We start from the raw sequence: 11,550 nt of genomic DNA on the forward strand, positions 1-11,550 counted from the left end.
AGGTTTGCGTGCGTAAAAACGTGTGCAAACTTGACAGCACCCGCAAACCAATGTGCGAGCTGATCTACTAACAGCGTGCAAAGACGACTGCGTCTCTGAAATGCGCAAAATTGCACACGCAATCCATTTAGTACTTTTGCCCTGATGAATAATCAATATGGGGCGTACCCGGCAGAAATCCTAAATACTGGGAGGGGAACATGCAAATTGCTCCATTTACCACGCGCAATGAGATTTACCAAGCCTGAAAGTAATTGCGCGTATTGTGATTGCGTCTGTATTTAATACGTTCGAAAGGAAGGTGCTAATCTGCTGCTGCTGTTATTGTGGCAAGGAGGCGACATCCAAAATCAAAGAATACGCAGAGAGAGAGTCTTTATTCTGCTGCATGCTATTTTAAAAATGGTTGCACAAGTTTTATTAAAGGCCACTTTTTCTTTAGTTCTCCGCCTTATATCTTGCCACCTTCTCTTATTGTGCCCCCCTCCACTCGCCCACAAGCAGGCCAAGCCTTTGTGCCAAAACTTTGTATTTTATTGATTATTTATCTTATTGAACGTGAAATCATCCTTCGTAAATTACATTTACTTAAAACCCGTGCTTATTAATCACAAAACACAGGTTAAACATCATGACCAAATCCGCTCCGACCCGGTGTGTCTGTGATCAGCGCAGAGACTGCAGCTTCGCCTGAATTATGCTTCTGCGTTAAATCGACGGCGTAGCCGACGGCGTAGGGTCGCGGTGCGGTGTGCGTCGCCGCGTAGCCTACGCCGTCGGTTCTGCGTTGGTGTGACGCGGAACCATAAATCAGCCTTTAGTGTGCGCTCTGTGGGCTGTTCTGAACACTTCTCTTCTTTCGGCATATGCTGGTCCCGTCTGTCACACATTTACTGTCAGTGTTTGCTATATAATATATAATATTTGCAATATACTGTGGACATCTGAATAAAAACTTAACTCATAAATAGATGAATCAAAGCGCTCTCCAGCTCTGTGTCTGATTGTCTTTTTCTCCTCAGATCATGCCGAGCACCGCGGGGTCACGTAAACCCGACCAATTTAATATTAAAATCAAATTCAGTCCTGTGGCCCGTTTTTCTATTTCGTATTTTTGATCTGTGCCTAAAATTGAAATATGAAAAACCAGACGTTTTTCAGTTTTTTTGTGTTACCAACTGCATTTATTCTATCGCAGGTTTTCTCCGATATTGCGTTTCTTTTGGTAATGTTTAAATTTATTTGCTGTAGTTCATTAATGTGTTTATTTGCCTCTTCCACTAATATCTCACCAGACTCTCCATGGTGCAGAGTTTGCGCTCGCAAACCTTAAGACGCGCAACACCTCATTTAAATACTGCTGTTTGCACCTGTTATCAATTGCGCACGCAATCTTAGTTGATCACCCGCAAACCACACAACAACAGCACGCGCAAACTTTTTCAGTGCACACGCAATTTAGTACTCTTTATTTAGGATCTTAGTAAATCGGGCCCTCAGAGTGCAGGTTTACTCGTAGTTCCTAGAGTATCTAAATGTAGATTTGGAGGGCGGGCGTTCTGCTATCAGGCACCATTACTTTGGAACCAACTTCCAATCTGGGTTAAGGAGGCTGACACCACCTCCACCTTTAAAACTAAACTTAAAACCTTTCTGTTTAGTAAAGCCTATAGTTAGTGTTTAGTAAACCTCTAGCTGGTGTTGGTAAATCTCTAGGTAGTGTAAACTCTAGTGTGTTAGAGTCAGTAGTCATAGTTGCAGCTATAGAACAAAACTATAATAGTTAGTCTCAAATATAGCTTGGTGGTAGATATGCTGCTATAGGCCTATGCTGCAGGGGGGCACCGACATGATCCACTGGGCGGTGAACATCACCCTTCTTCTCCTCCTCTCCTCTTCCCTTCCTCTGTTCTCCATTTCCATTTATTATAAGTATCTCATAGTCATCATTTTTGTCCATCGCTCCTGCAGTTTCTTGTGCTGGCCCCCCTTTTTTCTCTTTTGTGCATGTTTGCAGGCCGGAGCTTCGGGAGCTGCGTGCTGGCCTGCGGACTCAATAAACGTCTACATTGGTCTTAATCCGTCAGTATATAATACGCGTGACAATAAAGCGGAACGAGGAGCCGTTTTTCATCCACCAATTTAAGTTCTGGTGTCGGTTCTTAAAATACAAACAAGAAAAGGAGAGTGTAATGATGCACAAAGCAACACCCCTAGTGGGAGAAAAGCCTTAAGCCAAACAGTGGCAAGAAAAACTTTCCTTTAGGAGGGAAGAAACCTGGACCAGGACCTGGATCATAAGGGGGTAGAAACCTGGACCAGGACCTGGATCATAAGGGGGGACCCTCCTGCCCTTCCTCATCTCACCTGTTGGGGGCCAGCACTGAACCAGTGGACAATCCCATATGGGGGCTGATTATTTATCTATTTATTTATATTGGGAGGAGGGTTACAAAAGATTTTTTTTATTTGACATTAAACTGAATTGTGGTGGTGAATGGATAAGTGAGGTCAGTATTTTCTTCAGAATTACTGTGTTTCTGTGTTTGTCCTGAAGAAACTTGAACATCTTTAGCAACATTTGTGAAGGAAAAGAGAATTTGAGCATGGAATTACAGTGTGGAACTTCAGACAAAGATCTGACCTAATCATCCACTGGCCTACAACTGAGTCTGCCAAAGAGCCTGAAAATCCATCAGTCTGAAATCAAACTTACCTGCTCCTTCTCTGGACCCGATGACTCCCAATCTAAAAGAGATCCAAACAAAAGCAAAAATCAGACATCAGAGATGAAAAGACCACAAACTAGAGGACTGTAGTAGCTTCATTGTTGCAGCTCCTCAGAGATCACCTGGACACGATTCATCTACAGAATCGCATCTACAGAGCGAGGGATTTCAGATCCTCACTAGCTGACCTAGGGACAAAAAAATTTCCCAGAATGCTTTTCGTCGTCATTTGCGGACTGAATCAAAAAAAAAAAAAACATGGCGGACATTTCTTATTTTTTAGTGAATAAAATCAATATTTTGAGTTAGTTTCTGCATAAAAATGCGTTTTGATTACATTTCTAGCGAGAAATATATATTTTACTTTCATAATATTCACTCAGTGAATGTACAAAATCACTCGCTTGCCCGTTGTTGCGAAATCTTTTTCAAACCTCGCCGGAATAAAGGCTGATTTATGGTTCCGCGTTACACCAACGCAGAGCCTACGGCCTAGGTTACCCGGCGACGCTCGCCGTACGCCGTACCCTACGCCGTAGGCTCTGCGTCGTTTTAACGCAGAACCATAAATCAGCTCCGGAGCCGGCAGGCAGAAATCCCGAAATTTTTGGAGCAAATTTCTTAACAGGCGTAGCTACAACTGTTAGATTTAATCTATTAAACCAACATTTATCTTCCTAAATGATTTATTTCAGCCAGCGGTAATTCTCCACAGAGCTGCAGGTTTCTCCCCGGGACGACGGCGCAGGGCGATCACGGCTGCTGCTCCGAGCCGAATCATCATCGCCGAAAACATCGGATCAAATTTCTTAACAGGCGTTATTTGGATAAACTGAGCCCAGGTTGGGGATCTTAACGGTTACTTTTACGCCTGAAAAAATATTAAAACATAATAAAGTGGCATATTAACAGCGCTACAGCTGAAATTAAAACAGCTTTTGGCTCTCAGCTTCCTGATTAGGGGTAGGGATGAAAGTAGGAGTAGTGGGAGTATTGGGACAGGCCCCTGGGAAGATTACAAGTGCCCTAAAATCTGTCCCTTCTTTTTTAGGGGTAGTGAAGAAAAGAAGGGCGAGTGAAAGAAAGTAGGAGGTGGATTGGGCCCTACTCAAAAGTGTGCCGAACTAAAGTATACTTTTTGAGTATATACTGTTTAGTATGGCATTTGGGACGCACCGCAGGACTTGCAGAGCTGATACCAGGAGTAACAGAACTGAAACCAAGACTAGCAGAACTCCTTTGAGACACATGAATTCTCCCTCCAGCACTGCAGATGACTAACTGCAAGGTTCACCCGCAACCAATTGTGATGGTCTAAAATACACAACACACCAGAACCAACTGCCTTTATTATCTGAATAATTATGGTCCGTTTGGTTTTTATTCACAGCTCAGGAGTCAATATGCGCTAAGTAGCTAAAATGATTGCAGTGATTTCCATTGGCTGCATTGGCTGCCGATCAAAAGGCCACACCTCTGATTATGCATATCTTTGTAGTTTTATACGATTTTACATCGTGAGGTTGTTACTGTGAAACATTGAAAATGTGTATGTGTCAAAAGTTTGTGTTTGATGTAAAAAGATTGAAGGAAAAAAAGAAAGCATTTTACTCATGTAACTTCAGATGTGTATTGATAAGACTGCTGTACTTGAATGCATCATAGGGAGACAGATTTAAAGATTGATCAGTCTGATAAAATTATTTAAGGAGTCAACGTTAGCCAAGGCATGGGGGTCTCTCACCATGTTCATACAGTTTTTTTCTGACAAAAATGTAAATATGTAGATTTATGGTTACAAAATAATTGGCTACACTGATGGAGAGGAACCATGGTTTAGTTTGTCTTTGTCTTCTTTTGCTCCTCAAATATTGTGAACTTGGCCTTGTACTCATGTAACCACCAATGTTTTTTTCCTCTTCGAACTGTTTGAAGTTTAGACTTTTATTTTAGTTTTCATACCTCATGCATGGTCCTGTCAGAACCGCGGTCCTGTCAGAACTGTGGTGCTGTCAGAACTGTGGTCCTGTCAGAACCGTGGTGCTGTCAGAACCGTGGTCCTGTCAGAACCGTGGTCCTGTCAGAACTGTGGTGCTGTCAGAACCGTGGTCCTGTCAGAACCGTGGTGCTGTCAGAACCGTGGTGCTGTCAGAACCGTGGTCCTGTCAGAACCGTGGTCCTGTCAGAACCGTGGTCCTGTCAGAACCGTGGTCCTGTCAGAACCGTGGTCCTGTCAGAACCGTGGTCCTGTCAGAACCGTGGTCCTGTTAGAACCGCGGTCCTGTTAGAACCGTGGTCCTGTCAGAACCGTGGTCCTGTCAGAACCGTGGTGCTGTCAGAACCGTGGTCCTGTCAGAACCGTGGTCCTGTCAGAACCGTGGTGCTGTCAGAACCGTGGTCCTGTCAGAACCGTGGTCCTGTCAGAACTGTGGTCCTGTCTCACCTGTCTTCCAGTCCAGATCTTCCTGACTTTCTTTTCAGCTGCTGTTCTCTTATTCAAATGAAAGTCATCAGCACCATCACCCATGTCCTGAACTAGTACCTTCTCCAGAACCAGTTATCAAGTTGCTGTGCTGCTCACCTGCTGTTGGACCAGACCCTGGACTAGAATCTCTCTGCCTGCGTGGCTGGTCCTGATCCATCCAGACTCCTCAGCTGTGGACACAACACAGATAGAGTGAGTCATTCACTGGCCCTGTTGGGACACGCTGCAGACCAGCGCTCCCTGGTCACCGATCAGTTTCCTTCACACATCAACATTAAAGACTTCTAATGACCCACGCTCATGTTTGTTCTTCTTAAGCTTTATGTCTTTTTTTTTTAATCAGTAGTTGTTTATGACTATGATGGCTGTCATATCCTGATGATTTGGTTATTTATCAACGTGACCAGTCATATAAATGGACTAGGTCCCTCCGGTGACCTGGGTCTACTAGCCTGCCTTCACAGCTGCCTCGGATACTGAACACACCCAACCAATCACAATCTGGAAAGGGCCAGCACAATGTGACGATTCATTTAGCAGTGTCCAACAGCGCCTTTCAGAACAAGAACAGCTGCAGAGTTGTTGATAACACCTTGACTCAATGAGTTTTTACTGCAAACAAGAAGAAGCAGGATCGGGCCAAAATCAAGACTATTGCAAAACCGGCGGTGACAAACTGTTATAGACATGGGACACCCCTCACATTGGTTGAAGTGTATTGATAATGCTGCTTTCATAACCTTTTTTTTAAACAATCAGCCCTCACTGAAGAGTGAATATGGGTGAATAATGGGTGAATTTCTAAAATCGTCTATTAATGTTATGTGGTGTAGGGGTGGTCAAAGGGATTATAAAACCAACAAAGAAGCTAGTGTATGTTAACTATAACACTATAACTAGAGCTCCACGAACCAAACACAAACTTCGTAAAAATCCCACCAACGCACCAAAACCTTTGAGTAAACAGAGTGGTTCTTGATACGTCTAACCCGCCTGCAACAAAAGAGTGTGAAATTTTCACTAGAAGACGCAAGGCAAGTTGAAGTCTCTCCGCTCGGACTTTGGGTCAAAACTGGACAACATTGAACACCGTCTATCTGATGTGGTGAACTCAATTGTGACAATGGAAGGCAAACTTTCAGAAGTGGAACGAGACGTGTCTGCAAACACAACTGGTGTCGGAGAGGCAGAAACACGCCTATCAACAGCAGAAGATGAGTTAAGGTGCACTCAAGATCTACTAGCGTCAGCTTCAAAACGGCTTGCCTTTCTTGAATCAAAAACAGAGGACCTGGAAAACCGAGGCAGACGAAAGAATCTGCGGCTGCTGAGTCTACGAGAACGAGCTGAAGGAAATACACCACTCTTCGACTTTGTGAACGACCTGCTACCGCGATGGGTGGGCTGCCGAAATAGAAGCTTCCCTCTGGATCGAGTGCACCGCACCTTACCGGCCAAACCAAACCCAACCAGAACCGAGTGGTTCTCGGCCGCTTTCTGAAGTTTCAGGATAAGGAATTTGTGTACCGTGAAACAAGTCAGCGGGAGATCAAGCATGACAGAGTCAAGCTGTCTTTCTCCCAAGATTTGTCTGCAGAAACGGTCCGTATCCGTGTCCAGTTCCTGTCCATGGGAGCCTTTCCAGGATTTCAACATAATCCTTGTAATTTGAAAGTACTCCACAATGGCAAAATCCATCTCTTCTCAACACCACAAGAAGCGGGAAAAGTTTCACCAGGACATCACACGACCGGCATAAAGTGAGTACAGACCACTGTGCTGACATGATAAACAGTCCTTGAAGATACGACGGACATTGAACGCATCAAGAAAGAAGACAAACACGTAAGGTACAAGCGATACACAGAAACTGATGAAGACTGTTAACTGAAGAGTCAAATGGTTTGAATTTTGAGTTGGAGTCAGGGACTAAAGATAAAGAGACGTGATAAAAGTTAAGAACATGTAGACAATCTATTCTATTTTATTATTAATTGTGGTGCAGCTTACAAACCAACATTATTTGTGGTACAGCATGATCAATGTCATCTTTTTTTTTTTTATGAACAAATTTGGTTTTATCTGAGAACAGAAAAAGGGGTTTATAATAAAATAGGATATATTATGGTTGTGTGGGCTCATGGCTTTTCTGTCCAGAGCCAAAGTTGGTTTAACAAGGGGGGGTGGGAAAGCATTTCAGTTCGGGAATGCTATTGGGGGTGGGATTGGTATTTTTTTTGTTTCTAGTTGTTGTTTTTTTAGTTAGTTGTCTAGTTGTTGCTTTTCTCCCCCCCCCCCCCCCACTGTATATTATATTTATGGATATGATTTTGGCCGGGTCAACCACATTTATATCCTTATCAAGATATCACTGCTGCACCTTAAAATGTTTATAATTTTGTACATAGAAATTCCACATTTGTCTATTGTTCATTTGTTTATTTAACACCTTTAACACCATAGAGAGCAAAACTACCGGAGTCAAATTCCTTGTTGGACATTGTTCGAACCTGGCCAATAAAGCTGATTCTGATTCTGATTCTGAAAAGATGTCATCAAAGTAGAAAACAGTGTTAATGAACAATTCTGAAATTAAGATTACTTGTTGGAATGTTAGGGGGTTTAGCAAACTGACTAAACCAGGGGTCGGCAACCCGCGGCTCTAGAGCCGCATGCGGTTCTTTAGCGCCGCCCTAGTGGCTCCTGGAGCTTTTTAAAAAAAGTTTGGCCTTTTTTTCTTCTATTTTTTCCTCTTTATTTTCTTTTTTTTCCTTTTTCCTTTCCTTTTTCGTCTCGACATTTCCACTTTTTTCTCAACATTTCCACTTTTTTCCTCGAGATTGTACTTCAACATTAATTTCGACATTTCGACTTTTTTCTCGACATTTCGCCATTTGTCTTCATTCTAAGGCTTATACAAGACTTTTTATTTTTTGCGGCTCCAGATATATTTGTTTTTTGTGTTTTTGGTCCAATATGGCTCTAAAACATTTTGGGTTGCCGACCCCTGGACTAAACTGAAACAAATTATAAACAGGTTGAAACATCTAAAGTCAAAGATTGTTTTTCTGGTCAAAGATGCGGCCCGCTCACTCCTCAGGTTAAGGAGGAGACCTGAGCTCAGTGCAGGGCCCTCCCGGGGTTGGTAGAGGATGGCAATGCCCAGGACTGTCAGTAGGTAGGAGCACAGGGTGGTAAAAAAAAAATGGGAAAAAAACCGGGATAAAAATATATAAAAAAAAAAAAAAAAAAAGATTGTTTTTCTACAAGAAACCCATCTGTTGGCCTCTGACATAGTCAGTTTAGAAAAAAGATGAGACCACTGCTGGTCAGTTATTATTATTATTATTATTATTATTATTATTATTATTATTATACATACCTAAGACAAATGATTAAATACACTGTAGTGGCCACTCACTAGCAGGACACTGTTTAGATTTTTGTGAATTCCATGAATATTGTGAAGAAACACTACAATCTTTTCCTTTTATAGAAGCTTGAAGAAACTTGGTGGACTTTCCATGCACACGGCCTCAAACACTTCTTACACCATACCATTGCAAGAATATTTTTGGCAAACCATGCTTCCCAATATGCAACACTGAGAGGGAGAAGGTTGCCGTAAGGCTTAGATATATTAAGCCTTTTTTATACTTTATTTTAATACTTACATTTTTGCACATGGGCCATGGCACTATTTTAAAATATTTGGTGAAAAGATGCAAAACATTGGTTACCTTACACATGGCAATGTTTATTTGCAAATATTTTTTAGTTTTGCCTTGACATTTTTTAGTTTTATTTATCATTTTGTTTACAAGCCACACTACCTCCTTTGCACATGGCATTATTTATATTATTTGTTTACAAGAGATCTCTACAAAGATAGATAAAGACATTACCACCTTTACACAAATATAAGTCTTTGCAAAAGTCATTTGCATTAAAAAGTTTACAAGAGAGGTAACTTTTTTCTCCTGTTCTGAGACATTGTTCATGTACATTGGTCGTGCAAGAATGTTTATGGGTCAATGACGAATAAGGATTTTCAACAGGTCAATTTTAAAATAATAAAAAAAAAGAATATCCATTGCAGTCGTTCAAACATTAAGAATGTTGTGTACACATAAATTCATATAAAAATTTTAAATAAAGTTATTTCAGAGTTTTTTGTCAAGATTAATTGGCACTAGCCTTAAAAAAGGTCATGTGGTGCAACCATGATTCATATTAAAATAAATTAATTTCCTTAACATGTTGACATCTTTTTTTTACAAGTTTTCAGTATTATACAAAAATTGTTGTTTTTTTAATGGTCGCGCCACATGATATTTCATAAAATGGACATCAGTAAAACTTTGTTTCTATATCATGATGGAAATATAAATACAAATGTGTTGCAATCTTACACACTACAAGACATTTCGGAAATCATGCCAGATAGAAGAAGATTGATTTAAAAACATTTAGAGTGATTTCAAAACAAGAGTCATGGTCGGACGGTCGCACCACATGACATTTTGACGCTTAAAACAACAACAAAATCCCAAATAACTAGTATTTTTTGTAAAATTAAAGTGTGTCCATACGTGGGACAGGCAGTTCATATATATGCTATTTTTTTATCCATTTAAACCTTTTTTGAATTGAAAAAAAATCAGTTTTTCTGAAAATATAGGCGTCACGTCATTGACCGTTATACTTGACTTACAAGGGATTTTTATAATTTGAAATGTAATTGAAAATAATGTGTGAAAAACAGTTTGTAATTCATTATTAAGTTATTGATTATTTTCAGGAGACCATCATATACAGTAGACCGTGGGGGGGGGGTTCTATATACACCTTAAGGCTGATTTATGGTTCCGCGTCAAAACAACGCGTAGCCTACGGCGTAGGGTACGCGGCGACGCGCACCGGCTACGCCGACGATTTAACGCGGAACCATAACTCAGGCTATAGTAATCTATGGAAAATGCCGCCTGATGTCCTCCCTTTTGTTGCCATGGTTACCGTCCTACCGCCGACCACGACGCTTCCGTTCCGCAACAGCGGCTTTAAAAACGTTGCCTCGTGTCTGGAATAATACTTGTCTGTGGTTTGTAGACTCATTTTCTGCTGTTATAAAACCCCAAAGCTCCCTCCATCGAAGCTAAATCTGTCCTTAAGTCCCGGTGTCCCGGTCCGGGACTGAACTGTGTTAAACCTTTAGTAAAGGTATCCTACTAGTTTCACATCTTGACTGTTTTTTCCCGGCACCTACCTGTATCTCACCGTCTCCGCTCCCATAAATAGGTCACACCCGTTTGATGAGACTCTTGCATGTTCAGAAACGAGCTAGTTAATCCGGGATAAAGAGGAAAACACGGTTTATTTTAACCCCAGTTGGAATATCACCACCATAGAACACAACACGGCAGAGCTGCAGCCAATCAGGAGGCAGCACTCCAGCTGCAGCCAATCAGGAGGCAGCACTCCAGCGGGTTTTTTTCAGCTAAACTTTATTTAAAAATGTAATTGTTACAGTCTAACTAGAAAAGGCTGCTTGTCTTTTGATCCGACATTCCGACTAAACTGGAAATTGGAAAGATTTGTTTCTCCTCAAGACGTAATAATAATCGTCATTTACGTGCATTGTTTCAGAAGGATGTTGTATCAATTCCATATGTGGTTTCTTATTGAAATAACCATGTTAACTATCTTGATTGGAAAAAGATTTGGTCGTTACCTGCAAAATACTTAATTACAAATAAAATGAAATAAGTTTATTTTAAAATAATTCAGAGTCTACCCATGTAAAATGTTTCTTCAACGCTTCAAAAAATACATTGTCTGTTGTTTCTGTGAAGGATCAATGAAGATGTTTTTCATTTATTTTGGAGTTGCTCTTTCACTACAACATTATGGTCCATATCTGTCATTTGATTTGTGTTTGTGTTGAACCACATTTCTCCCTTTGCTTTGAACATGTATTGTTTGGCTTCATTGACTATCCTTCTGTCAAAAAAAAACCAATTTTATATTATTAATCTTATACTTTTGACAAAATGGTTTATTCATAAATCCCGGTATACAAATCAAAAGCCTGTTTTTTGTATTTTTGAAAATGAGGTCAAACAATACATTAGAGCCATTAGTCTCTCCACCAATGCAAAGGCCATCAAGACCTTAAGTTTATGTCTCTTTTCAATGTATTTTTGTAGTTCATTGTTTCATTGTGTCCTGATTTTCCGCCGATGAGTGTGTGTCTCCCCCTGGCGGTTGGATTGTGTTGTTTGCATCTTGTCTTTCAATAAAAAGAAAAAAAAACTAAAAAAAACGCTGCATTTCCTT

The 11,550-nt window shown here is 40.9% G+C and overlaps 1 protein-coding gene across 4 annotated transcripts in view; it reads right to left on the bottom strand.

Annotated features, from left to right (window-relative positions):
- Positions 1-10,623, bottom strand: part of ccdc142 (coiled-coil domain containing 142) — a 46,397-nt gene extending 35,774 nt beyond the window's left edge. For all 4 annotated transcript variants that reach the window (XR_009782905.1, XM_061725972.1, XM_061725971.1 and 1 more), the window contains exons 1-3: positions 10,481-10,623; positions 5,311-5,384; positions 2,717-2,748 (exon numbers count right to left, since the gene is read on the bottom strand). Coding sequence is in view for 3 of the 4 variants with exons in the window: in XM_061725972.1 (XP_061581956.1) it covers positions 2,717-2,748; positions 5,311-5,371 (93 nt within the window). In the remaining variant the exon portion in view is untranslated. The remainder of the gene's footprint in view (positions 1-2,716; positions 2,749-5,310; positions 5,385-10,480) is intronic.
- Between the last annotated feature and the right edge of the window lie 927 nt (positions 10,624-11,550).

Source organism: Cololabis saira, chromosome 7, assembly GCF_033807715.1.
Source record: "Cololabis saira isolate AMF1-May2022 chromosome 7, fColSai1.1, whole genome shotgun sequence".
Taxonomy (NCBI): domain Eukaryota; kingdom Metazoa; phylum Chordata; class Actinopteri; order Beloniformes; family Belonidae; genus Cololabis; species Cololabis saira.